General features: G+C 57.4%; 1 protein-coding gene across 1 annotated transcript; it reads left to right on the top strand.

The window, feature by feature from the left end:
- The first annotated feature begins 3460 nt into the window (after window positions 1–3460).
- GBX1 (gastrulation brain homeobox 1) lies at window positions 3461–20966 on the top strand. Its single transcript, XM_034759350.1, has 2 exons — window positions 3461–3920; window positions 20016–20966. Exons 1-2 carry the CDS (start codon window positions 3461–3463, stop codon window positions 20534–20536), a joined length of 981 nt encoding a protein of 326 aa, XP_034615241.1. The 3' UTR covers window positions 20537–20966.
- The last annotated feature ends 7001 nt before the right edge of the window (window positions 20967–27967 follow it).

Below are 27967 nucleotides of genomic sequence, written 5' to 3'. Positions count from 1 at the left end.
TTTTTTTTTTTTTTTTTTTTTTTTTTGGCTTTGATAGCCTGGTCTGCAGCTCCGGAGCCCCCGGCTGGCTCCCTGCGCTCTGCCAGTCCCAGCCCAGCCCTGCAGGGGCACAGACCCTGGCCTGGGGGGGGCATGAACTAGCAATCCCCGCCACTCACCGTGCCCTGGGACGTGCCACTCCCCGCCGCCTGCACCGGCCTCCGCCTCCCGTGCTGCTCTGAGCCCGGCCTGGCCGAGCCGCCTTTAAAGGAACGGCTGAGCAGCACCTCCTGCAGCCCCCGGGAGAGGCACCTCAAGGCCGGAGGGGGGAGCCCGTCTCGCCCGGCTGCGAGCGGACTGCAGTGCCTGGCTGCCCACGGGTGGAGGGAGCAGGCGGGCGCCGCCCTTCACCCCCCTGGGAGCCACCTTGACCACCCTCTGCGCGCTCCCTGCGGCTGCCGTTTTTTGTTTTCCCTTGGGGCGGCAAAAAAGCTAGAGCCGGCCCTGCCTCTGTGTCCAACCAGCTTCTCAATATTTCACTGAAGTGGTCCTGGGTGGTTTCTGCTGAGAGCTGAGAATGAATTGATGCTCATGGTCATTGTGGGATGCTAGTAGGGGAATTAACCCAAGCGATATGTAAAATGTAGACTTGGAGGCTGCAGAACTGTGGAGGTGAGACTTGTCCCCAGAGGAGGGTCTCGCTGCTAACTCAAGCAACGGCGAAAAAGGAATAACTAATTGCCAGGACTCTGACTGCCCTGGGAGCAGATATGAAGCCTAAACTCTAAAACCGTCTCCTTGAAAGTTGAAATACAATTAAACTCTTTGCACTGGCCTACTTGCAGCCGGCCTCCTGCTGACTGCCTGTAACTAACTGGGTGGGAGGGGTGAGTTCCTTGTGCTTTGAGCTGGTTACTCAGCAATGCCGGTGCCTTTACAAGCGCAGGGCTGCGGGAGAGGAGCAGGCTACAGACAATGGGGTATGTGCACACTGCAGCTGGGCCTGACCCTCCCAGCCCTGGTAGACCGGGGCCAGCTAACCCGCTAAAAACAGCGGCGTGGACCGTGCGCTGGGCGGCAGCTCAGGCTGTATCTCAGGCTGTGCCAGTGACCAAACCCCTCCTGTCTGACTGGGACAGAGATGCTGAAAGCTAGTGCCAATTTCTGAGTAGCCCGTGCAGCTGCCATCCTAAGGCCCAGAACAGGTCATGACTGCTTTGGGGCCAGGGCCCTGCAGGGCAAGCAGCGTGGGGCCCCCAGAGCCGCAGGCCAATGTGTAGAGGCCAGAGCTGCTGAGCCGGTGGGGGGATCTTTGTTCTTGGTCTATGCATTGGGAGGCCCAAGCAAGGCAAGAACCCGCCCCCCCCCGGGGGTGCTGGGGGGCTCCTAGGGGGTGCTGGGGGGAGCCACGGGGTGGGCCATGCTGCTGGGAGCTGCAGTTCCAGGGCTAGAAACAAGCTCTATGCCAAGTACTGTGCCTGCTGCAGTACTTAATTACTAATGGAAGAGGCACCTGGGTTCAAGCTGTTTTTTTACTTTCATAACTGACATGAGGTGCCAGGCCCAGAGGGGGACCCAGCCCTGCCAGGCCCAGAAGTGCCAGGGCTCTGAACGGCCAAGGCTTGGCCCACACTAAGCACCAGGCCACACCCTGCAGTGCCCCAGGTGCAGGCCCAGGGCCCGCCGGTGAGAGGAGCTCCTGGGGTCGGCACTGCCCAATGGGCCATGGAGGCACAGACCCCCCTGGAGGGGCTCCTGCCGCAGAGACAAGACAGAGCTGGGGGTGGAGTCTACAGGGCAGGCCCCTGCCAGCGCTTTGCTGGGGGCTGGAGCGGCCAGGCTCCATGTCAATCAGAAGGGGGATTATCCCGCAGGTTGGTGCTGGGCTGTGACATCCCCCCAAGCATAGGGAACAGCTGCCCCTAGACCGGCCAGCAGGACCCACCCCTGCCTGCACTGATCCGGGGGAGCGGGCCCCTTGCCGATGCAATGCCTGGGGGGCTGGGCCAGCCCCTTCTCCCCTCTTGTTCTGTGAAAGCCACCGCCCCCTTGGGCGGCTGGGAAAGGCCGAGCACCCCCTCCCCAGGTGGGGCAAGCTAGTCCTGGGGCCTGGGGGGGGGGGGAGAACAGAGCGGGACCGGGCGAGCCTGGGACGGTCCTGGATGTGAGGGGGGTGAGACCCTGCCCTGGGGGGGGATAACGGGCCCCAGGCTGGGCACCCCGGGGGCGGGGGCTCCCGTTCCCCGCGGAGGGGGCTGGGGCTGGCAGTGGCGAGTAATTAGCATGCCCGACCCTCCGCGCTAATCAGCCTGGGCGGGGTCCGCCGCCTCCCGCAATCAGAGGCCGGTTCAGGAGCCTGCGCGGCCGGCTCAAGGGGGCAATCAGCGCCAATCAGCGCCAATTAGCGGGGAGGCTCCAGCTCCGATATTCAGCCGCCGGCCTGGCCTCGGCTCGGGAGCGGCTCCCCGGGGGCCCGGTCCCGGGAGTTCGCCGAGTCCCGCGGGCAGCAGTTCTGGGGGGGCAGCGAGTTCCTGCCTGCGAGACTCGGGGAGCTGCCCCCCTTATCCCGGCCCGTTACCCCGCAACCATCCCCCCCTGCCCGTTACCCCCTCGGTCTCCCCGGTCCCCCCATTATCCCCGCTCCGGCCCATTCAGTCCCAGCCAAAGCGCCGCAGAAAGCCTTGACAAGTGCCCGGGCGAAAGCATCTGTCTGGCCGCGCCGCCCCCGTCCCGCCCGCCCCAGCCTACAAAAGCGCCCTTGTGCGGCTCCCTTGTGCTCCGGCCTCAGTAATTACCGATCATCAATCAGCGTTAATCACAGCTGATTAGGCGGGAGGGGGGCGGTGCCTTCCCAGGCCGGGCGCGCCGGGGGCCGGGCCCTGCCCCCCGAGCGGGCTAAGGGGGAACTCAGGCGTGGCGTGAGGAAGATGGATGAGTCCGGAGGGCGACACCCCGCCCCCACCCCCCCGCACTGAGCCGGGCTGCGGGGAGCCTCGGAGCGCGCCGCCACTCCAGCCCTCGAAGGCGGCGGGCAGGCAGCGCTGCCGGGGCTCCGGGGCACGGCTGTGGCGCAGGATCGCGGGGGCGGCGAGCCCGGAGCCCGCAGGACCGGGGGGGATCGTGAGGAAGGGACCCGAGGACCCAGGCACCGCGCAGCGCAGAGCGGGAGTCCGCCGGAGCACCGCGCGCAGCGCAGAGGTTGGGCGCCCTGCGCAGCGCAGAGAGACAGCCCGGCGGAGCACCCCGCGCAGCGCAGAGCCGGGACACCGCGCGCCCCGCGCAGAGGGTTAGCCCGGCGGAGCACCCCGCGCAGCGCAGAGCCGGGACGCCGTGCGCCCCGCGCAGAGTGGGTGCCCGCAGCGCAAAGGCTGGGCACCGCGCGCCCGGGAGTAGCCCGGCGGCCCGGCAAGTTGGCGGCGGCCGGAACCCGTGGGGAGGTGGGGGCGCGGCCAGCCCGGGAGGCGCTCCGCGCCCGCTCGCCATGCAGAGACCCAGCGGCCAAGGGGCCGCCTTCTCCATTGACTCGCTGATCGGGACCCCGCCGCCGCGCTCCGGCCACCTGCTCTACACCGGCTACCCCATGTTCATGCCCTACCGGCCGCTGGTGCTGCCCCAGGCGCTGTCGCACGCGCCCCTGCAGTCTGGCCTCCCCCCACTCGCCCCGCTGGCCTCCTTCGCCGGCCGCCTCACCAACACCTTCTGCGCCAGCCTGGGCCAGGGGGTGCCCTCCATGGTGGCGCTCACTACGGCGCTGCCCAACTTCAACGAGCCCCCCGACGGCTTCTACCCGGCGCAGGAGTTGTCGGCTGCGCGCACCAACCCGGAGCCGGGCTGCAGGCGGAGCGTCGAGAGCTTGGAGGCGGAGGAGCTGCCCCCAGCCCGGGACAAGGGGCCCCCCGAGCCGCCGCTACACTTCCCGGACCCCTTCCCCAACCTGGCAGGTAAGAGCCGGGCTGCCGCCGCCAGCCCCGTCCTGGGCAGCGGAACTTTCTGCGGGGTGGGCGCTGACCCCTCTCACGGGTGCTGCAGCCGGGACCGGAGCGTCCTCCTGGAGCAGAGCGGAGCCGCCAGCCCTGTTCCGTGGGCGAAGTGCGGCGCCCTCCCGGCCCTCTGGGGGTAGCGATACAGCCTGGGCGAGAAGAGGATCGTTACCCCTCATCGGCTCCGGCTCCTGAGCTACGGGGGCAGGAGGCTGCCGGGGTGGGGAGCGATGGGGTGCAGACGGAGCGGGAGAACTGGGGGTGGAGGGAATAAGGGGGCTACAGGTAAAGACCCGGGAAAGGAGGTACGGGGGAGGGGCTCTGCGGAGGAGACATCACTGGACCAAACAGAGCCGGAGTTGGAGGAAGCGTCCTGGGAGGGGCAGGGACCAAGACTGAAGGATGGGGGGGGGCAGGGACCCTGGGAACGGATTGTGCCGGCGTTGGAGGTGGGTGGGGGGCTGCAGTGGGGACCGAGGGTGCAGAGGGGAGCGATTGGCGAGTGTGGAGGCCCTCAGGAGAAGGGGGCTGTGGGGTGGACTAATAGGAAGGGGCAGGTGGAGCCGGAGTTGCGGGGTGAGGGGGGCTGCAGGGACAGAGGGACCCTGGGGGAGGGGAAACGGGGTTGGGGTAAAGAGGGCTGCAGGGGGAGGGGCAGGTGGAGCCGGAGTAGGGGGGCAGGGGAAGCCGGTGCTGGAGGTGAGGGGGAGCCGAGGTTGGGGTGCAGGGGGCCGGGCAGACCTGGGTGTGTGGGGAAGGGGTCTGTAGGCGTGGAATAACTCGGGGGGGGGGGCGTGGGGCTGCGGGGGGCAGGGCCCCGGGGGCTGGTGGAGCCGCGGGGGGGGGGGGGGGTGCTTCGGGGGGGGGTAGACGTGTGGGGGGGGAGCGGCTGATGGGGCGGGAAGGGGGTTCCCGGCGGAGGTCCCCTCTGCTGTGCCTGGGGCGGGAGGTCTCCGATAACCACAGCTGTGTGATTTGCAGGGGGGAGGGTTTGCTCCAGAGGAGGCGCCGGCTCCGGGTCTCTCCCCCTTGGGCCCCCAGCCTTCCCCGGGTGTGACTCTGCCCCAGGCTGGCGGGCCGGGGAGGGGTCTCCGGCTTGAGCTGGCTCATCCCCCCCCCCCCGCCCTGGCCCGAGCTCCCCACAGGCGGCCCTGGGAGTAGGTGTGGCCGGGTGCGTCGAGAGTTGGCGGCCTGGGGGGACCCCAGAGGGAGAAGGGGCGGTGAGCGCCGCTCCCCTCGCGGGTCCCAGGCCGGGCTCGGCCGCCCGGGCTCGGCTCGGGACAGACCCGGCTGTAGCGGCCCCTCCAGTCGGGGCTGCCCAGGCGTGTGTGACGCACCTGCCCCAGCAGCCCCCGATGGGACGGGACCCACGTGCGCGGCGGTTCATAGAATCATAGAATCATAGAATATCAGGGTTGGAAGGGACCTCAAGAGGTCATCTAGTCCAACCCCCTGCTCAAAGCAGGACCAATTCCCAGCTAAATCATCCCAGCCAGGGCTTTGTCAAGCCGGGCCTTAAAAACCTCCAAGGAAGGAGACTCCACCACCTCCTGGACTGTGGGGTCCCCTCTCCGCAGGGCAGCGGGACCGACGTTCCCGCGTGTGTGTGCGGGCAGCCCAGAGCCGGGTGTTTTCATTTATTTATATGGGGAGGAGTGTGCGCAGGTGGGGGTGTCGGGTGGGTGTCTGTGCCAAGGGGTGTCTGGCGGGGTGGGGACTCGGGGGTGCGCAGGTGACTGTGCCAAGGTGTGGCGGGATGGGGGGGGGGTGGGGGGGGGCGGGGGGGTGGCTGGGGGGGGGGGCGGGGGGCGGTGCGGGCGGGGGGTGTCGGGTAGGTGGGTGTGCCAAGGTGTGGCGGCATGGGTTGGATTTCCAGCCTGTGTGTGTGTTTTGTGGCGGTCGGGACGGGAGGGAGGTGTCCGGCGGGATGGGGTTCGGGGGTGCGCTGGTGGCTGTGCCGGGGTGTCCGGCGGGATGGGGTTCGGGGGTGCGCCGGTGGCTGGGGGGGTGGCGGCCTGGGAGGATTTCTGGCCGGGGGTGGGTCTGCGCGCGAGGGGGGATCCGGGGTTTGCAGGGTGGGTGTCGGAACGGGAGGGAGGTGTCCAGCGGGGAGCGCTAGGGGTGTCGGTGTTTGCCGGTGGGATGTCTCGGGGTCACCCCCTCGCAGCCGCAGCCAGCTGAGCGGGCCCAGCCGTGCGCCCTACAGAGGGTACCCGGAGTCGGGGTCACCCCACTCCCAGCACCAGGACGCGGCGCTCTCCGAGGTGCTGGCGCGTAGCTGTGGGCGCTGCTCCCCGGCGGCAGCGGAGATCGAGGCCTGACCCGGACTGGCGGTGCCGGGCGCCCCGCGGGGATGGAGGCAGTTTTCCCATAGCACCGCCGCGAGCGCCCGGCGGGTCCAAGTCCCCCCTGCCTCCAACAGAGAGACGGGACCCACAGGCCTCCTGCAACCGAGACCTGGGGGGCTGGCAAACCCAGGCACCGCAGAGCGCGCCCGGCCAGCCCCTGGTCAGGGCTGCAATCACCGCCCCGGGGAGCCCCCAGCAGGGGGGCCCATCCCGCGGGGGGTGGGTCTAGATCTCAGCAGTGGAGCCCCCTGAAGGCCGGGGGAGCCTGGGGCCGCCTCTCATCAGTTTTCCCCTTGTCAGGAAACAGGTGATCGTCTGCTGCTACTTCTCCCAGCCAGGTGCTTCCCTGCCCCCCTCGGCCCCAGGAGCCACCTCTGCCCCCCCCCCCCCCCCGAGTATCACCTGGGGGTGTCTTGGGGTGAGAGCGGAAGGGCTGCCTAACTCATTGGTGTCCCCTCTGACCTGGCCCAGTCTCTCTCTCTCTGTCCCCCGAGCCGTGTGTTCCTGCCTCTCGGTCTTTGCATCGCCTGTCCTCAATTCTGGCGTCTCTGAGACCCAGTGACCGGCGCTAGGCACCTGGCCGCGGCTCGTGCCCTGGCATTAGGGCACTTTCCCTAGGAGTCTCCAGCCCGTCCCTTAGCCCCCTACTGTTACTGTCGCGTGTGTGGCCACGGCTGGACATTGGGCGCAGGGCTCCGGGCGCGGCTCGGAGCAGCGGAGTGAGACCCCGGAGGTGCACACCTTGTTAGCAACAGCCATTTCCTAGCTCGATCAGTGCAAAATGCCATCAGTGACGAGCAGGGCGGGTTTGACCTGGGAATGGAGCCTGGGAGTTACATTGAGGTACCTGAGCTGTAACCTGAGCCAGGAAGGGGGGTGGGGGACCTGACACCTTCTGCCCGGGAGACGGAACAAAGGAGAGGAGGGGCAAAGGGGAGGGGGGAGAGCTGCTGGAGAGTTTTGGGAGTTCTTCAGTTTTGGGCTTGGAGGTGCAATGCAGGGAACCCCAAGCTGGGGTCTAAGCTCCCTGCACTCCCCAAAAGGGCTTGATTGAGGGGTCCTGGTTGTATCTACAAGCTCTGCTGTAGACTGTGTTCCTGTTATCCAATAAACCTTCCGCTTTACTGGCTGGCTGAGAGTCACGGTGAATCGCAGGAAGCCGGGGGTGCAGGGCCCTGAGTCCCCCACACTCCGCGACACCATCCCTGCCGCTCCCAGCTGGGTGGTTCCTCGCTCTTCTCCAGTCTCCCCGCAACCTGAGTAATTGACTGTCATGTGCAGGCTTCCCCCTCCAGCTCCCCTCCTCTGCAGTTCGGTGGGGTTAAGCCCCGGGCCGGGCCCAGGCCCAGTCCAGCTGATCTTTTATCCCGCCTCTTGGTTCTGCCCTTCTCTGGTTTCCGATCTGTGACTGAGCCTCCGCTCTCATCCTGCCTTTACTTAGCTCCCGTCAGAGCATCATCAACAGGCCTTTGAATAACCCAAACAAACTGGCAACCTGTTCTCCTTTAGCCACAGTTTTACACGCACAAAGATTTGATACCCGAGGCATTTTCTAATACATTTTCTCTGCAGAAGTTGGGCAGCCTTGTATCAGGGTGCAGGGGCTGGGTGCTCTGGACCCCTGGGAATGAAGTCAGACGGGCCCTCTGGCAGCGTGACTCCCCTGGGACGTGCTCTCACCAGGGCAAGCCCCCTCCTCCTGGGTCTGACCTCGGAGCATTCAGCCCCCTGTTCATGCCATGAGTCCACCTGGATGGGACACGGGAGAAGCCACACATGCTCCCAAAGGGCCCTGCACCCCAACTCCGCAGTCAGCAGTGACTCTTGGCCAGCGTGTAAAACATTAAGAAAACACTCACCCACCCCCCACACACACACGCTTTGTCGCTGGTGTTGCAAGTTCCTCTGTTTATAATTCTCTTTTAAATACATTGGTTGAAAGTGAAGTAAGGCTCACGGGTCTGGAATTCCTTCAATCATGACTTGCACCTTTTTCAAAGATGGGTATAAAATTGGCTCCTCTTCAATCCTCTACTGTGGTTAGCTGCTTTTGTTAGCAGCTCAGCTACTTCAGGTCTCTTGGGTATATAAATATCTTGTTCTGGTGACTTGTTGCTCTTTTTTACCAGTCCCAGCACCTCCCCTTTTACACCTTGGTCTCGGACAGTCTTTTACAAATCTAAATAAATTGTCAGCTAGTTCCCTTTATCTATTTACTTTATTGACATGTTCAGATAATTCTAGGAGATTAGCAAAATTAGAGGTCTAGAAAACATGACCCATGAGGGAAGATTTAAAAAATTGGATTAGTTTGGTCTGGAGAAGAGTGAGAGGGGCCATGAGAGCAGTTTTCAAGTACATAAAAGGTTGTTACAAGGAGGAGGGAGGTAAATTGTTCTCCTTAACCTCTGAGGATAGGGGAGAAGCAATGGGCTTAAATTGCAGCAAGGGAGGTTTAGGTTGGACATTAGGAAAACCATCCTGACAGGTAGGAAGTTTTTCAAGCACTAGAATAAACTGCCCAGGGAGGTTGTGGAGTCTCACTGGAGGTTTTTAAGAGCAGGTTGGACAAACATCTGTCAGGGATGGTCTAGATAATGTGTAGTCCTGCCGTGAGTGCAGGGGGCTGGACTAGATGACCTGGTGAGGTCTCTTCTAGTCCTATGATTCTAAAACACGATTTTCCTTTGAAAACAATGTGCTGGTTAGACCCTCTCCTAATGTGATCTACCAGGTGTTGTAATAGACTATTTTTAATTATCATTTCATCCAGTTTCCCAGGTACAGATGCGAGGCTGACTGATCTGTAAGATCCCTTTTTAAAATGCATTTGCTCCCCTCCGGTAGTTGGCGACAGTAGCTGGCTTTTAATAAGAGGTTGCATATTTTGCTAGCAGCTCAACACTTCCTATTCAAACGCCTTCAGAATTCGGCGATGGAGCATTTGGGCCTGGGGACTTGTGGCATTTGTAAATGATCAGGTTGGTTCAGCACTTCTTCTGCTACCTTGATCTCCGCGAGCACCTCAACTTTATAGTGAGAAAAGAGCAGGGCCAGGGTGGGAATCTCCACAGCATTCTCCGCATGGAGACCGATGCAAAGAAATCACTTTGCTTCTCAGCAATTTTTTTGGCTTCTTTAATTGCTCCCTTTAATCCCCAGTGATCCAGTGGACCCCACCCAGTTCTTCACAGGCTTCTTGCTTCTGATGGACATAAAGAATCTCTCGTTTGTTTTTGCACCTGTTACATGTGTCTCTGTGATAGTTCTCTGGCCCCATCACCTTAGCGCCTCCTGGGTGTGGCAGGGCGGGGCTCCCCACGGCACAGATGGGGAGTGAGGCACAGTGACTTGCTCAAGGTCCCAAAGGAAGTCTATGGCTGAGTAGGGAGTTGAACGCTGGTCTCCTATATTCCAGACAAGGGCCTTAACCACTGGCCCATCCTTTGCTCTTTGCTGTCAAGCCCCACTTTGGCCCTTCTAGCGCCCCTCTCGCCAGCTGTAGCATATGCACCTGTTCGGTTCACTGGGGCAGGCATCAAGGATTTTGGTGTGGCCCGAATAGCCTCCCCCACCCCCCATTTAGCCCTATTGGCTTCCTCTTCGCTTCTCGCTCCCTTTTGTTCTGCAGCTGCTTTGCCTTCAGAGCGTCTCTTATTGTCTTGGGTTTCTCCGTAGCATCCATGCCCCTGCAGGGATTTTACTGCCTCTGCAGCTGACCCGGGGGCTGCTTTGTTCTATTGCAATCCCCGTCAGCATCACTTCGTGGGGCCTCACCTCCTCCAGGCGCAGAACCTCATTCGATTGTGGTCACTGGGAGCGGCGCTGCTTCCGCCACTTCTGGACTCGGCGCCTGTTGGTTCCGTCAGAGTGTTGGGACAGCGAGTGCCCAGAACCAGCTGCTCTGCGGAACAGTGTTACCCAGGGCATCGGTCTGGTCACCTGGGCTCTATGAAAGCATCAGCATTGTTAATCTAACCTCTGTTCCGCTAGGCCTCTGCCCACGTCTGTGCTGGTAGCTGGAGCCCCTGTTATCAGAACCCGCTGCTGTGGGGAGCCTTTGGCTGGAGCCCTTCTCCCAAGAGTGGATCTCTTTCTTGCCCCCTCTCTCCCTCCTGTGTCACTGGTACCCGCATGTCCCACTGCCCCGGGCCCCTTGAGGCGCCCTGTTGCGCTGCATGTCAGGGGTGAATGGTGGTGCCAACTGTGACTGCCATTTGACCATGAGGATCCTTTGGCTGGTCCAGTCTGTAGGTTTCCTCTGGCTGGGGAAATGTTAAATATTTGTCATAAGCAGATTCAATGGAGGTGAAGTTCCAGCCATGGACCCAAGGGGCAGAGTTAAGGTGGAAAGGAACAAACCTTAGAGAACCCCTCATCTCCAGCCAAGCCCTCAGGACTGGAGAGGGACAACTGGGTTATGATTCTGCAAACAGCTGCATCCCATTCTTTCTCTCCCCACTCCTGCTCCTCCCACCCAGGCTGGCTCCCCAAACCGCATGTGGGGTTGTTTAGCTTTTCCTAGTGACTGTGGTGGTTGCACACACGTTGCTGGGCCCCTGGGTGGCAGGTTGTCTGGCCTGTGTTAGACTGAGACTTTGGGATCCATGGCCCTGATGTCCAGAACGGATGGGGCAGAAGATGTGGCTTAGGGGGGAGTCCTCGGTCCCACCCCCCAGCAGGGAGGGGGATGAGACAAGGTCTGACCTGTTCACAGCTTGTGGCTTCTTGAAGGCTGTGGATTGTAGAGGCTGAGGTAGGGGCTGCCCGGCCTTGGCATCAGAGTAACCTGCATCTCCTTCGCTGACAGGCCTCGGGGTGCTGCTGGCTGGCAAGGGGAGCATCTGTAGCTCAGGGAGAGGCAGCCATGGCTCCTGGCACCGGCAGTATGTAGTACCTGGCTCAGAAGGTTGGAAGCTCTTTTCATAGAATATCAGGGTTGGAAGGGACCTCAGGAGGTCATCTAGTCCAACCCCCTGCTCAAAGCAGGACCAATTCCCAGCTAAATCATCCCAGCCAGGGCTTTGTCAAGTCTGACCTTAAAAACTTCTAAGGAAGAACATAAGAACATAACATAAAAACGGCCGTACTGGGTCAGACCAAAGGTCCATCTAGCCCAGTATCCTGTCTGCCGACAGTGGCCAATGCCAGGTGCCCCAGAGGGAGTGAACCTAACAGGTAATGATCAGGTGATCTCTCTCCTGCCATCCATCTCCACCCTCTGACAAACAGAGGCTAGGGACACCATTCCTTACCCATCCTGGCTAATAGCCACTGATGGACCTAGCCTCCATGAATTTATCTAGTTCTCTTTTAAACCCTGTTCTAGTCCTAGCCTTCACAACCTCCTCAGGCAAGGAGTTCCACAAGTTGACTGTGCGCTGCGGGAAGAAGAACTTCCTTGTATTTGTTTTAAACCTGCTGCTTATTAATTTCATTTGGTGACCCCTAGTTCTTGTATTATGGGAATAAGTAAATAACTTTTCCTTATCCACTTTCTCCACAGCACTCATGATTTTATAGACCTCTATCATATTTCCCCTTAGTCTCCTCTTTTCCAAGCTTAAAAGTCCTAGCCTCTTTAATCTCTCCTCATATGGGACCCATTCCAAACTCCTAATCATTTTAGTTGCCCTTTTCTGAACCTTTTCTAGTGCCAGTATATCTTTTTTGAGATGTGGGCATACCATTGATTTATATAAGGACAATAATATATTCTCAGTCTTATTCTCTATCCACTTTTTAATGATTCCTAACATCCTTTTGCTTTTTTGACCGCCTCTGCACACTGTGTGGACATCTTCAGAGAACTATCCACGATGACTCCAAGATCTTTTTCCTGACTTGTTGTAGCTAAATTAGCCCCCATCATATTGTATGTATAGTTGGGGTTATTTTTTCCAATGTGCATTACTTTACATTTATCCACATTAAATTTCATTTGCCATTTTGTTGCCCAATCACTTAGTTTTGTGAGATCATTTTGAAGTTTGTCACAGTCTGCTTTGGTCTTAACTATCTTGAGCAGTTTAGTATCATCTGCAAACTTTGCCACCTCACTGTTTACCTCTTTCTCCAGATGATTTATGAATAAGTTGAATAGGATTGGTCCAAGGACTGACCCTTGGGGAACACCACTAGTTACCCCTCTCCATTCTGAGAATTTACCATTAATTCCTACCCTTTGTTCCCTGTCTTTTAACCAGATCTCAGTCCATGAAAGGACCTTCCCTTTTATCCCATGACAGCATAATTTATGTAAGAGCCTTTGGTGAGGGACGTTGTCAAAGGCTTTCTGGAAATCTAAGTACACTATGTCCACTGGATCCCCCTTGTCCACATGTTTGTTGACCCCTTCAAAGAACTCTAATAGATTAAGTCACAGAGAGTCCTGTGGCACCTTTAAGACTAACAGAAGTATTGGGAGTATAAGGTTTCGTGGGTAAGAACCTCACTTCTTCAGATGCAAGCCTTGATGACTTGCATCTGAAGAAGACTAACACGGCTACCCCTCTGATACTCTAATAGATTAATAAGACATGATTTCCCTTTACAGAAACCATGTTAACTATTGCTCAACAGTTTGTTTTTCTATGTGTCGGACAATTTTATTCTTAATGTTGTTTTGACTAATTTGTCCAGTACTGACATTAGACTTACCGATCTGTAATTGCCGGGATCACCTCTAGAGCCCTTTTTAAATATTGGTGTTACATTAGCTAACTTCCAGTCATTGGGTACAGAAGCCAATTTAAAGGACATGTTACAAACCTTAGTTAATAGTTCCGCAACTTCACATCTGAGTTCTTTCAGAACTCTTGGGTGAATGCCATCTGGTCCCGGTGACTTGTTAATGTTGAGGAGATTCCACCACCTCCCTAGGTAACCCATTCCAGTGTTTCACCATCCTCCCAGTGGAAAAGTTTTTCCTAATATCCAACCTAAACCACCCCCACTGCGACTTGAGACCATTACTCCTTGTTCTGTCATCTGCCACCACTGAGAACAGTCTAAATACATCCTCTTTGGAACCCCCTTCAGGTACTTGAAAGCAGCTATCAACCCTCCCCCCCCCCATTCTTCTCTTCTGCAGACTAAACAATCCCAGTTCCCTCAGCCTCTCTTCATAAGTTGTGCTCCAGCCCCCTAAACATTTTTGTTGCCCTCCGCTGGACTCTTTCCAATTTTTCCACATCCTTCTTGTAGTGTGGGGCCCAAAACTGGACACAGTTCTCCAGATGAGGCCTCACCAGTGCTGAATAGAGGGGAATGATCACGTCCCTCGATCTGCTGGCAATGCCCCTACTTATACAGCCCAAAATGCCGTTAGCCTTCTTGGCAACAAGGGCACACTGTTGACTCATATCCAGCTTCTCGTCCACGGTAACCCCTAGGTCCTTTTCTGCAGAACTGCTGCCTAGCCACTCGGTCCCTAGTCTGTAGCAGTGCATGGGATTCTTCCGTCCTAAGTGCAGGACTCTGCACTTGTCCTTGTTGAACCTCATCAGATTTCTTTTGGCCCAATCCTCTAATTTGTCTAGGTCCCCCTGTATCCTATCCCTGCCCTCCAGAATATCTACCACTCCTCCCAGTTTAGTGTCATCTGCAAACTTGCTGAGAGTGCAGTCCACGCCATCCTCCAGATCATTAATGAACAAAACTGGCCCCAGGACTGACCCTTGGGGCACTCCGCTTGAAACCGACTGCCAACTAGACATGGAGCCGTTGATCACTACCTGTTGAGCCCAACGATCTAGACAGCTTTCTATCCACCTTATAGTCCATTCATCCAGCCCATACTTCTTTAACTTGCTGGCAAGAATACTGTGGGAGACTGTATCAAAAGCTTTGCTAAAGTCAAGGAATAACACATCCACTGCTTTCCCCTCATCCACAGAGCCAGTTATCTCCTCATAGAAGGCAATCAGGTTAGTCAGGCACGACTTCCCCTTGGTGAATCCATGCTGACTGTTCCTGATCACTTTCCTCTCCTCTAAGTGCTTCAGAATTGATTCCTTGAGGACCTGCTCCATGATTTTTTTTCCAGGGACTGAGGTGTGGCTGACTGGCCTGTAGTTCCCCGGATCCTCTTCTTCCCTTTTTTTAAAGATGGGCACTACATTAGCCTTTTTCCTGTTAGCCGGGACCTCCCAGCTTGTGAGACGCCAAGGGGTGCGGATGTCTGGAGCGCAGAAGCAAAGGGTGGACAGAGGGCAGCAAAGCACAGGGTAAAAGGTGGCGCTGATGGGCCTTGGGGAGACCTTGACACCCTTTTGTTGACTCTCGCCAGGGTTTTCAGGCAGGTAATGGAGCTGTTGGGGTGGGACTCATCCGGCTGAGTAACCAGTGAGTCACATGGTAACTATTCTGTGTGACTAGTCGTGTGTGTGGGGGGGGTGCCCCCATGGTGCCCAGAGACGAGTTGGGTGTTGTCCTGAAAGTACAGGGTGAGCTGGCACCTGCCCCAGGTGCTTGGGTGTGAACGGCAGCTGTGATGGGGCCCGGCAGGCGGGGATGGGCTAGTACTGTTGGGTCTCCCAGTTACTGAGGTTGGGTGTGGCTGCGTCGTGTGTAGGTCTGAGGGTGAAGCGGCTCCTACCTCCGTGATGGGGTGTTGCTGAATCGCTGTCCTGGCTCCACAAACTCAGCTGCTTCTTGGCCCCCAGAGCGTTCCCTGGAGTTGGGCCTGGCCATATTTCTGGGGCATGGAAACGCTGACGGGGCCTGCTCTGCTCAGAGCTCTGCCGACTGCGGGACAGCCCTATTTCAGGAGAAGATGGGGCTGGAGAGACTCTCTCAGAAGGGATGTGTTCAGCCCAGCTGCTAGGACCTGGGATGCTTTCAGCTCCTCCACGGCGGGATATTAGCACCAGCAGACAGCTGCCCCAGCCTAGTTGCCCCATGGGTGGTGGTGAGGAGCTCAGGGGGTCAGCGAGGGCTGCAGAAGGGGAATGGAGACTTGTCCCTGGACAGGGGTTGTCTGGGGCCCAGTGCTGTGACCTCAATCATCTCTGCTTCCTGACTGGGGGCTTTACGGGCTCTATCGTCCATGCTGAGTTAACTTGGGGGACTAGCACCCAGGTCTGGGCACCTGGACTGGCCTTGCCCGAGTGGGAGGCCTGGTCTACAGCTAAAACTTAGGTCAGCCTAGCTACGTCACTCTGAGGTGTGAGAAACTCTCAGCCTCAAGACTGAGTTCAGCCATCCTGAGCCCTGGTGTAGACACCGCTAGGTGGGTGGAAGAACTCTGTCAGTCTAGCTACCGCCTCTGCCGGGGATGGGGCAGGTACAGCAATCGGGGAAAACCCTTCCATCGCTGTAGCAAGTGTGGATGCTACAGCACTACAGAGGCAGAGCTGCAGTGACTGAGGTGTAGACAAGGGCTGAGTGTGGCACTCAAAGGGAATGTCAGGGATCATTGACTTGTGCCCTGTCTCTTTATGGGTCGGAGAGCTGCTGGTGAGGGAACGCAGAGGGGAAGCAAGGAGAGTGGTGGTCGTGTCCCGGTGAGACTGAGCTGGCGTGGGGCTTAGGCGTGTGTCTGTTGGCTTGTTAATATAACCGTTAAGTCTAATAGAACCTCTGTTTTACACTCCCAGTCCAAGGATGGGTTTAACATTAACACCCACCCTGCAGAACCCTCCCTGCGTTCCTGTTCTTGCTGGGGTTGCACTGACTGATCTGTGTCACTCGGACATCTCTGGACACATCCCAGGGCTCTGAGTTGTGGGAAAACTTTTGTCCTTCTGGGCACACGGGGGAATTGTGGGAAGGCGTTTGTCACGGAGTCACCAGGTCGATGCGCTGGAGCTGCTCTGTATGAAGCCAGTCAGGACTCTGTCGCCAGGGCACGAAGTTTACATGGCTTTCCCCTTCCTGGGTCTGACCTCGGAGCATTTAGCATCCCCTTCTCACGCCGTGCGCTTCCCACAGCGAGTCTGCCTGGGCGGGGCTATTGGGGAAGCCAGAGGGCCCTGCACCAAACTCTGCAGTCAGACATGACTCTGACAGCCGGAAAAACAGAAGGTTTGTTACTTAACTTGTACACAGCGTAGAACAGAACTTGTTAGCACAGAAATCAGTGACTTTCTGCCAAGTCCATCATGGGGAAACCCTGGGCCAAACGCCCAGAACACCCCCTCCTCGAGTCCCCCACAGCAGACTGAACTGGACCCAGCTGCCTGGCCTCGGACATCCCCATTGCTCCTTCTCTGGTCTTTGTCTTGCTTCCCAGGCAGTGTCACCTGGTCACATCCCACTTCTGGCTCTCAGGTTAAGGGCACCATCCATCGCTTTCGTGCGGGCAGCTGGAGCAGCCTCGCCGGCCCCCGAGGGTCTCCAGGAAAAGTCAGACCTTTATCCCCACTATCTAGCCATTGGTGCAATACAGGGAAACTGAGGCACACAGTATTCATGCAGAACAGTAAGACTCTCATACGACACAGTAAGGAGGAAAACCCCCCAGGTGATCTAGCCTGTCTCCTCCCTGCAAAGCAGGCAGCTTACCAGCGTGAGTGAAAGCAGCCCGTGGCCTGCTGGGGCCATAGGCTAACCCTGGTGCAAAGCTGCCACCACCCTCCAGTGAGAGGGTTTGGTGTGTGGAAAGGAGGTGGTTGGGGCAACACCCATCCCAGCCTGGGCTAATTCTGCAGTGAGAACAGCCCGACTGCTCCTGGAAGCTCCCGTCTCCGCTGGGTTTGTAGCAGAGTCAGCATTGTGCAATCTGGAGCAGTGCTGGAGCGGCTCTGGGCACTGGACCAGCGCTGCTGGCTCCGGCAGAGGCTCAGCTCTGGCCTGCGTCTGTAGAGCTTCTTAACTCCTTGACCCGGGGCTAAACCCAGGCCTGCTCTGCTTACAGATGCTGCCAGCAGGGGCTGTTGGTCGGCCAAGCCTCAGGAAGGGTTTATGAACTCCCCAGAGCTCGCCCTGGGCCTGGGCATAGATCCCCTTGAGCCAGCAATGGGGAGAAAGCAAACTGTCTGCAACGAACTCTCTGCTTTCCTTTAGCTGCATTGCTTAACACGCTGTGAATCTGGCACCGCTCCCCCTGCAGAACAGACGGGGATTGTCTCCCAGAGAGGCGCTGGGAGTAGAGGGGGTTTAGACGGGACATGCGCAGTTCGAAGCTGCGGGGAGTGGGGTACGCTGCCAGGGTGACTCCTGAAAGCCTGGCCAGCTCCGTGGTGCTGTCACTTCCCATCCTGCTGCTGCCCATGTGCAGAACCCGCAGAAATCCTGCGAAAACCCAACCTCTAGCTGGACCGTTCCAGCTTTTGGCAAAAGTAAATTTCAGATTTCCACCATTCCACGGCTGCTACTCTGAAACCCACCATTGACTGTTCATGCTGTGCTGGGGAGAGACAAACGCCACCTGCTTTTGGGTCTGTTCCTTGATCCGGGACTTCATGTGGCTGTAACCAGAGCACAACCTGCAAACGCTAGCTAGGGCAGCACGTCTCAAACGTTTTAACGGGGCCGCCAGGGCTGGCGGGGGCCTGGGGCCAAAGCGGAGCCCCCACTGCCTGGACTCAGGCGTCGGCTTCAGCCCGGAGTGGTGGGGCTCCGGTTACAGGCCCCTTGCCTGGGGACAAAGCCCTTGGACTTCGGCTTTGGCCCCCCCGCCCGAAGCAGCAGGGCTCAGGTGGGCTCAGGCGTCGCTCCCCCGTCCTGGGGTCCTGTAGTAACTGTTTTGTTGCAGTGCAATGACGTTTGAGAACCCCGGGGCTAGAGCACCGGAGCTGTGGGTGGAGCTGCACCGGTAGTTACAGTGCAGAGGGCAGAGGGTCTCCGCAGCCGCAAGAGCGGCTACTCACTCTGCAGCGTCGTTGTTGTTCCGGGAAGGAATTTCCCAAACTTTAGCGAATGGGAATTTAACAGATTTCCTGACTTGTTTGCACAAATCACACATTAAAAGAGAGCCCCCTCTGTCCAGAGAACGCTGTTTCGCCAGGATTAGGTAACGGAACATGCAGAAGAGAACCAGGGCTTATAGTGGAGCACAGACTTACTAAGAGTAAACGATCCGATGCAGTTGTGAAAAGGGCTAGTCGGATTCTGTGGTGTGCGTGAACGGGAGCGTCGTGTGTAAGACACGGGAGGTATTTGTCCCACTCTGCTTGGCCTCATGGGGCCTCCGCTGGAGTCCGGGGTCCGGTTCTGGGTGCTGCGCTTTAGGGAAGTGGATAAATTGGAGACAGTCCAGAGGAGAGCAGAAAACCTGTGAGGGAAGGTTAAACTGGGTGTGTTTTAGTCTTGAGAGAAGAAGCCTGAGGGGGGCTGACGACAGCCTTCAGATGGGTTATTACGGCCTGTTATAACGAGGTTGGGGATCACTTGCTCTCTGAGGGCAGGACAAGCAGCAATGGGCTTGGTGTGCAGCCAGGGAAATCTAGCCACTTTCCTAGTATCCAGGAGAGTTCAGCTCTGGAACAGGCGGCGCTGGGAGGCTGTGGAATTCCAGCACTGGGGGTTTTAAGCCCAGGCTGGACAGGCCCTGTCAGGGCTGGTTTATGTGGGTCTGCGTCAGTGCAGGGGCTGGCGGCGATGACCTCGAGTCCAACGTTTCTAGGGTTCGATCTGCAACTGAAGTAAATGACGAGCGCCGCTTACTTCCCTGTAACATGGTAAAGTCAAGCTAAATCCGTGGTCCCCAAACCTTTTCTGTCATGTCCCCCCTTACCCATAATGGAATTTGTTTGTGCCGCACTCCCCACCCCCACCCCCCCCGGGGGAGTTACAGGGCCAGAGCCACAGTCAAGAGCTGGGGGCCGAGGCTGGGGCTGGCACTGGGGGCAGGGCCAGAGTGTAGCTGGGTGGGGCTCCCTCCCCACCCCCCTTGGGGGCTGGCCCAGGCCCAGGCCCTGCCGCGCCCCATAGTCTGGGGACTGCTGAGCTGGCCGGACTCTGCTCCGCACCAACACACCCAGTGAAGAACCTGCTGGAGGCTGGCTCTGGAGCCGCACAGCTGGGCCTGGGGCATTGCTCGAGTGTCCGTGACCCAGCGTCAGGGAGGTGCTCTGGGAGCGTGGCTCACGCGAGCTGGAATAGCGAGCCCTCGTCTCAGGACTTCGGCCCGGCTGAGGGGATGGGAAGCGACGCCCATTTATTGCCTGGAGCTGTATCTTGCTGGGACCGTTCGCACCAGAGCTGGACATTGCAGTAACTGCGGGGGAAAGTGACTCTCCCAAAGCACGTGCGCCGCCCCCCAAGCGTGCGAATGCTGCAGAGCCCCGACTCCAAACGGGCTCATCCAGTGAGCCTCGGATCTGCTGAGTCTGGGGTGGAGCCTGGTGACTTCCAGGCAGACGGGAGTTCTGCTCTAGGCGCATGGGCGGCAGGGAGGGGGGCACCAAACCCAGAAATTGTCCCTCCTCTTTCCCTCCCCCTCCTGGCGTGGGCTGCATGGGGGAGGCGGTGCCTGCACTGGGGCGGGGGGTAGGAGGGAGTGACAGGGTGAGCTCTAGTGCAGACAAGGCATCGTTATCTTTCCACGGGCCTGGCTCAGAGCAGGTGGCTAAAGTGCTGGGGGCTCCCTTGCCCTTGGGCCCCCTGTTGCTCCCCACAGGAACACCGGTGCAGACAAGGGTCTGAGCGGGGGGTGTTGGCCCAGCAAGTCTACCTGGGGGTTTCCCAGCAGGCGTCTCCAGAGCAGACTGGCTCCCTCGCCCCATGCAGGTGCCCTGGTTAACGCTGTTTGTCTTGGCTGCAGATGGCAAGGTGTACAGCTCCGACGAAGAGAAGCTGGAGGTGAAATCGGCAGAGACCCCGTGCAGTGAGAGGGAAGAGGAGAGCTCCGCACCTGACAGCGAGGATGAGAGCTTCCTGGATGGGAGCAGTGCCAGCTGCCTGGGGCCCAAGCCCAAACCCAAGAGCAGCTCCGGTGGGGAGCAGGCCCCCCCCGGCTCCAACCCGGGGAAGAGCCGCCGGAGGCGCACGGCCTTCACCAGCGAGCAGCTGCTGGAGCTGGAGAAGGAATTCCACTGCAAGAAGTACCTGAGCCTGACGGAGCGCTCGCAGATCGCCCATGCCCTCAAGCTCAGCGAGGTGCAGGTCAAGATCTGGTTCCAGAACCGCCGCGCCAAGTGGAAACGCATCAAAGCCGGCAACGTCAACAACCGCTCTGGTGAGCCCGTCCGCAACCCCAAGATCGTGGTGCCCATCCCCGTGCACGTCAACAGGTTCGCCGTGCGCAGCCAGCACCAGCAGATAGAGCAGGGCAGCCGGCCCTGAGCCCTGCCACGTGCTCCGGGCTCCAGCTCAGAAACTCTGTGGGAGGAAAACGCCAAATGCCCCTGGCTGCAAACTAGCAGGCGCATGCCATGTCTGGCAGAGGGGCCTGCCTTGCATGGCCGAGTGGGCCCAGGGCTGACCAAGCTCCCACTCCCCACGCTGCAGCAAAGGGAGACGCTCCAGTGCAGACCCTTGGGGCAGTGCTGCAGGGGGAGTTTTAACTATTTGTGCTCCAGCCGCTGCTCACAAACCTCTCTGTAAATATCCCTTATTTATTCTGTGTAAAGTCTGTACATATGGAATTGTGTGTCTCTGTCCGTCTGTCTGGGGGAGTGCGGGGCTGCCTCCGGGAGGGATGGGGCTCTAGCTGGCGCTGGGCTCCTGTGTGCAATGATCAGTCTGTGGGTTCTCAGGCCCCCTACCTCCGCATGCCCCCCTCTCTTCCCCCATCCCCTCCTCCCTGCAGCAGGGCAGGGTTGCACAGAAGGGGTGGATGGCGTACGTATTCTCACTGTCCATAAGGTATCACTGTGACTGGCTGCGTCTGTGCCCCATCCATGTATAGTCGTGATTTCAATAAATTATTTTCTATGGAAAGGAAACAAGATTCGTCCCTGCCTGCCTCCCTGAAAGGAGAAGCTCTGCCTGGATCCATGCCACATGCTGCAGAGGTGGCTGGGGGATGGGAGGGGGCAGAGGGGGAAGCAGCTCTCAGCCAACGTGTGGACATGCTGGAAATGCCCCACACTAACCGCACGGTGAAAAATCAACAGGGTGCGTATTACATGGGTTAAAACCTGGCTGATCTCCAAAGGTAACTGGTCCCAAGGAGCTTCCTGGGTGAGATCCCACAGGATGGGCCTGTTCTTGGGCTAACGCTAGTTCAAATCTTACTAATGATCTAATGAAGAACATAGCCAATTATTGCAGGTGCCACAAAGCCAGCCGGAGCGGGAGGCGCTGGGGTAGGTCAATGACACAGCGCAGTCGGGATTGCTCATGGAAACAAAATGGGCTTTAATACACCTCAATGCAAGGTACCTGGAAATAAGGTGTCACCGTCCCCAGGCAGGGGAACTAACCATGAAACGATGGATTTTCCATCCCTGACAAGTGGGTGTTTTGCTAACAGACCCGCTTTGGGAATCAGTTGCGGGGAGTCCTAGGGCCTGCTCTATGGCAGCTCAGCCGAGATCTCTACAGTCCCCACTGAGCTTGGGGCATCTCTAAGGTCACAACTAGGAACAAGAACAGTGGGTCATGCGGCTGGGGGGAGGGGCAAGTCTTTGCTGGAAATCCCTTGCAAAGGGCTCCGGACAAGGTAGAAACCAGCTGAGTTGGGCTCCTGGGGGCATGCTGTGGCTAACCTTAAAAAGGCTAATGAGAGATATAAGCAGGGGCCTTTCCATTACGACTGGGAGGTGGGATTACCTGTTGGTGCAGCAGGAGTGGGACCATCACGGGATCCTGTCTCCAGGTCTGGGGTTGACACTGAAACAAGGATGTTGCTTAGCTGGAAGGGGCTCAGAAGAGCTACAAGGATGAGTCAAGGGCTGGAGAACCTGCCCCTTAGGGGGACTGTAGAAACTTCCTCTACCAGAAGGAGATTCAGAGCTGACTTGATCATGGTTGACTAACACTGCCAGGGCACGAGGCTTTCTGCTCACAGACTGCGCTTCCCACTGAAGGCAGAGTGAAACCTGGGGGCTGGAGCAAAACAAATTCAAGGCAGACGCTTTCAAGTGAGGGTAACTCACCAGTGAGTCAGCTGAGCTGGGGCCAGGGGTTCTCTGTCACCCTGTCGGGCGGCAGCATGGCCATCTGGGAATGGGCCAGGGGATGGATCACTTAATGATTCCCTGTTCTGTCCGTTCCCCCTGGGGCACCTGGCATTGGCCACTGTCGGGAGACAGGACACGGGTCTAGCTGGCCCTTTGGGCTGACCCAGTGTGGCCGTTCTTATGGCCGTGCTCTGCCTCAGACGGCGGGGGAGGGGAGCTGGATGCTGGTGTCACGGGTGCAAGTTGCTGCCTTGGGCTCTACAGGAGCCCCGATGGGATGCTCCGAATCGTCTCTTGTGCCCTGAGATTGGTAACTTGATGAACGTGCCCAGGTAGCCTGCCCTGCCCTGGGGCAGATGAGAAAAGGGAGAGTCGCTTGTTTTCCTCAGAGGCTAGTAACCCCCATGAGGGTCATAGATCTCAAGCCAGAGTGACCATCTGCCCCAATCTGTCTGGCCTCCCACAGAGCCCAGGGCTGCTGGCATCCAACTTGAGGTGGAGCCGGTCTCTTAGGGAGCAAGGCCCTGCCCCTAGACTTCCCCCTCAGGCAGCAGCCAGTGCTCCCCACAGCCCTTCTCCAAATGCTCCCCTTTGGGGCAAGGAGCTGGGTGTGCTGGCGAGGCCTGATGTCGCCAGCTGAAATGCCCACTCACAGTGTGGCGGACGCATGTCTCAGGCACGCTTAGCAGCGTTCCTGTCAAATGTCTCTGTGGGCACCCAGCCACTGAGTCCTACAGCAGAGAGGCCAAAGGACACATTTGCACGGAGCGCCAGGATGGGCACGCAGGTGGCTCAGCCCAGGGTCATTAATAACACATTACCTGATGACCAAGAAAGGCAGCTGTACTGGTTTAAAACCTGACCTGGTTCAGAGAGGAAGTGAAGGCAGCTGTTTTAAAAAAAAAAACAAAACATAAATGGCTGAAAGGGGACGTTGATACTAATGATTATCAATCAGAAACTAGGAACAGCCCCACATAGCTAAGGAAAGCAAAAGGCCACAAGGCGAAATCACTGGCCAGCAGCGAGAAGGACCGTGAGGATTTTTTGATGTGCATTAGGAACAAAAAGAATCCTAGCCTTGGTATTGGTTCAGTACAAGGTGGAACTGGTGGCATTGGCAATAATAATGCAGCAAATTTCTATTCTGTATGTGGGAGAAAACCAGGGGTGTAGTTATGCCGTATGCTATTGATGGCACTCACTCCATTTCACTAATAGCTCAGGAGGATGTGGAAAAAGCAGCTACTAACCTTAGACATTTTTAAATAAACAGGTCTGGATGACTTGCATCCAAGAGTTTTAAAAGAGCTGGCTGAGGCACCCGCTGACCCATTAATGGCGATTTTCAATAAGCCTTGGCACTCTGGGGAAGTTTCAGCAAGTGAAAATTGTGCCAATATTTCAAAAGGCTAAATGGGAGGGCCCAGGTAATTATAGGTCTGCCAAGCTGACGGTGAGCCCTGGCAAGATAATGGAGTGGCAGATAAGGGACTTGCTTAATAAAGGATTAAAGGTGGGTAATGTAATTAACATCAATCAACATGGGGTTATGGAAAATAGACCCTGTTAAACTAACTTGATAGCTTTTTTTGGTGAGCTTACAAATTTGGTGGATAACGGTAACTGTGCTGACGGAACAGAGTTAGACTTCTGTAAGGCATTTGATGTGGTACTGCACAACATTTTGATGAACAAACTAGAACAATACATTAAACAGCTCAGTGATCAGGCTGAGACTGTTGTCCCTGAGCAGGTGGGGGTTCTACGGGGGTGGGGGAGGCGGGTCCTTGCCCTACACTAGTTAACATTTTTATCAATGACCTGGAAGAAAACATTAAAGCAGGACTGATAAAGTTGGGCGATGACACATGGATTGGGTGGGGATGCGGGGGTCAATAATGACGAGCACAGGTCACTGTGTCAGCTGTCCTGCAGTGGCCCAAGAGGGTGAGGACCAACCTCAGGGCAGACTGCTGGGAACCAGCGCACAAACCCCACATTGGCTGTGAGTTCTATACTTAGTTGGTGAAATCTATCAAGTGTAAACTCCTCAGGCACTATCACAGGGCGTCACAGACAGTCCCCTTCGGTACTCCGATCTGGCTCGCCACTGGTGAGCCTGCCTTTGTGACAGCAGGTCCCTTCCACCAAAACTCACAGCGAGCTTCAGGTTACTCCCAGTTCCAGCAGAGCAGTCACTTACCCCAGGTCAGCTGCACTTTAGATCTCACACCAAAGATAACGCTTGTAGCCAATCCTATAATAAACTAGCTACAGCTTTATTAGATTGGAAAAGAAAATGAGCGTTCTTTACAAGTGAAAGCAGGGAAACATACACACACAAACGAGTTACTGTCATGGATCCACAGGCCCGCTGCTCTGCAGCAGTCTCTGGGAGGACCCCTTCAGGGAGCCAGACCCCCTTAGGGTCGCAGTCTTTCAGTAGGGCAAGCCACGTGGCTTCACTGCCTCCCGGGACTGAACCTCGGAGCCTTCAGCACCCCTGCGCCACGCCAGGAGCTCCCTTCACACAGGTGAGCCAGAGAGGTTCCACCTATGTGTTTGTCAGTGGAGACATGAGGCTGTTGGCATGAGCTGGCACCTGGTCCGCCAGTCTCACAGCTTGGTAAACTGGGCACAAGCAAACAAAAGCATTGTAATGCAGTGAAATGTAAATCCATACATCTAGGAACAAAACACGTGAGTCACACTTACAGGAGGGGGGACTCTGTCCTGGGAAGCAGGGACTCTGGAAAAGCTTTTCTTTTGGCTGGGGGGGGCAATCAGAAGAACATGAGTTCCCAGTGCAATGTTGCAGTCAAAAGGGCGAATGCGATCCTGGGACGTTTAAACAGGGGCGTGGGGCGTGGGAGGCAGGGAGGTTATTTGACCTGTGTACGTGGCACTGGTGCGACCGCTGGCGGAATCCTGTGCCCAGGTTTGGTGCCCACAATTCAAGAGGGATGTTGATAAATTGGAGCGTATTCAGAGACTAGCTATGAGGATGGTTAAAGGATTGGAATATGTGCCTTAGACTCAAGGCGCGCTGGCTACTTAGCTTATCAAAGAGCAGGTTATGGGTGACTGGCCCAGTAACTACATGAGGACAAACGATTAAATAATGGGCTTTTCAGCATAGCAGATGAAGGTCTAACATGAGTCGTTGGTTGGAAGTTGATGATTCAGGCAGGAATTAAGGCGAACATGTCACAGTGAGCGTAAGGAACGGTTAGAAGGGTCATGGTGGATTTGCCATCTGCCAGCTCTTTAAAAACTCTTGGCTGCAAGTTAGCCAGACCTGCTCATTTGAAAATACTCTAACTTTTGTAGCTGCTGTTTACCCCCGTCCCGCGACCCTAGAAGAATGGAAGGAGGGTTAGCAGTCCTGAAGTGGCAAAGAGTCTCTGAGCAGCCACCTATCTCTGCGGGAGTCTGAGCAGAGCGCACAGAGTGAGAGACAGAAATGCTGGAACCCAGCAGCTCAGGCTCAGAGGCGGCGTGGCCCATCCTTGTGGAACAGTGTGACCCACTAAAGGGGTACCCCAAGGAGCCCCTCTAAAGGCCAGGGCACAGCACAGACCCTGCAAATCTGGGCCACAATCACCATCGCCTCTGGCTCTTGCTCTAGGCAAAAGGAGGAAACCTTTCCTGGGATCTGACCGTGCTCCGATCCAGCGTCCGCCTGCCATGCCCTGCCCTTGGGGGAACATGATCCCTGGCTGCTCCAACAGGGGCCAGCAATACGGCCTGAAGGGACAGCACCCCTGCGGCCGAGGGCAGTGGCTTTGGCTTTCCCTTCATCACTCTCCACTGCATTTGGCTGAGGAAATTGATTGGACAACGCCTGCAGCTTTGGGGGTGAGTGAAGGCGGCTCCAGGTGCAGCTCTGCGAACCTTGACAATCAGGGTGGGCTGGGAGCACAGACTCCTGCCCAGCGAAGTGAATGTCACCCTCCTGCCAGGCAGGATCAGCAGCAACAAGGGCCAGGGTAAGTATGGGTGGGTGGGTGTGTGTGTGTGTGTGTGTGTGTGTGTGTGAGAGAGAGAGCTTCAAATTACAAAACCAAACCAGCTTGAGCCCCCCCGCCCCCAAAATCTGGGGAACTAGGCAGCTCCCGCTGGGCGCCACTAGGCAATACTCCCCCCTTTAACACATCCCTCCCCTACATCCCACTCGGCTGCCTGAGGGCTGTGACATCCCAGAGGCCAGGGCGCAGTCAGGCGGGGTCAGCCCCAGCCCTGTGAGGGGCAGGTAGTGGGGCGACTGCTACTGCCCCGTCGCACAGCCTCTGCTTCTCAGCCTCGGGCTGCCGCTGTGTCCCCGGGCCAGTCCCACAGCACCTTGCCCGGCTGGCAGTGACCACAGCTCTCCCATTTGCTGGGCTGAGGGTGCTTGTGCTGCTGCATCTTTTGCCACAAGGCCATTGTTAACCATGATGCCATGAGCTAAGGTGTTCGTAGTGATTTCTGCTCTCTCACTGCCCCTGCCTACTCAGCACTGCATCTCACTGCAACCGTAGCTACATGCCGGAAACCCCAGCCCTGAGCAAACAGATCAGCAACAGCAGGTTAGCAGTTACCAAGAAGAAAGACCCCAGGACTATTCAGCTTTCTGTGAACACTGGAGGAGCAAAATACCATCTAGGAACCTCGAACACTCTCCTCACTGCCTATTCTAATATCCTTCTGTCATGGAGTCCCCGGGCGATGCTCTGGAACTGCTCCCCACAAAGCCAGTCAGGACTTTGGGGAGTTTCCTCTCCCTCGGAGCAGACTGTCTTCAGGGCAAGAAGCTCACACAGCTTCACCTCCTGGGTCTCTCCTGGGAGCATTCAGCATATGCCCCGTGCGCTTCCCACAGCGAGTCCGCCCAGGCGGGGTCCTGGGGAAACCAGAGGGTCCTGCATCCCCACTTCGCAGTCAGACGTGACTCTCAGCCAGCCAGTAAAACAGAGGTTTGTTAGATGACAGGAACACGGTCTAAACTAGAGCTTGTAGGTACAGAGAACAGGACCCCTCAGCCGGGTCCATTCTGGAGCCCAGTCAGCCAGACAGCCCCATCTGCCCTCACTCCACGTCCGCAGCCAGCTCCCAACTGAAACCCCCTCCAGCCCCTCCTTTCTGGCCTTTGTCTCTTTCCCAGGCCAGGAGGTCACCTGACCTCTTTGTTTTCCCACACCTTTAGCATCCCCTTGCAGGGCGGAAGGGCCTGGCCATTAGTTGCCAGGATACAAAATGTTGGCCATTTATGCACACTAGAGACTTCAGAAATGCATAGGGGAAACTGAGGCACCCACACCATATTCAGAGGCAACATTAAGAACAGTCCCACTTCATCCCACTTTCTGTTGGCTACCATGCCATGCTTAGTGAGTGAGGTTAAGATTATGGTGACACCCCCCCCTCCCCAGTCAGGGTATATTAAATACAGTTCTGCGGCCTGTCAGTCACACAATAAGGATAACAACATTTCATTCCTCCTGCTTCCAGGAATTAGGTGAATTTTATCCCAAAATGGCCAAAATTGATCTTGGCAAAGTAGGTGTGTCTAGGCAAATAAGATCTGCTCACAAGGTCTTCTTCTCTAGTTCATCAATTGATGGCCGGAGAGTGAACTCATGGAGACCATCGGATTACATCTGTAAAG

Source organism: Trachemys scripta, chromosome 2 (assembly GCF_013100865.1).
Source record: "Trachemys scripta elegans isolate TJP31775 chromosome 2, CAS_Tse_1.0, whole genome shotgun sequence".
NCBI classification, from domain to species: domain Eukaryota; kingdom Metazoa; phylum Chordata; order Testudines; family Emydidae; genus Trachemys; species Trachemys scripta.
The sequence above is the reverse complement of the archived record's forward strand: the minus strand, read 5'-3'. Positions and strand labels throughout refer to the sequence as shown.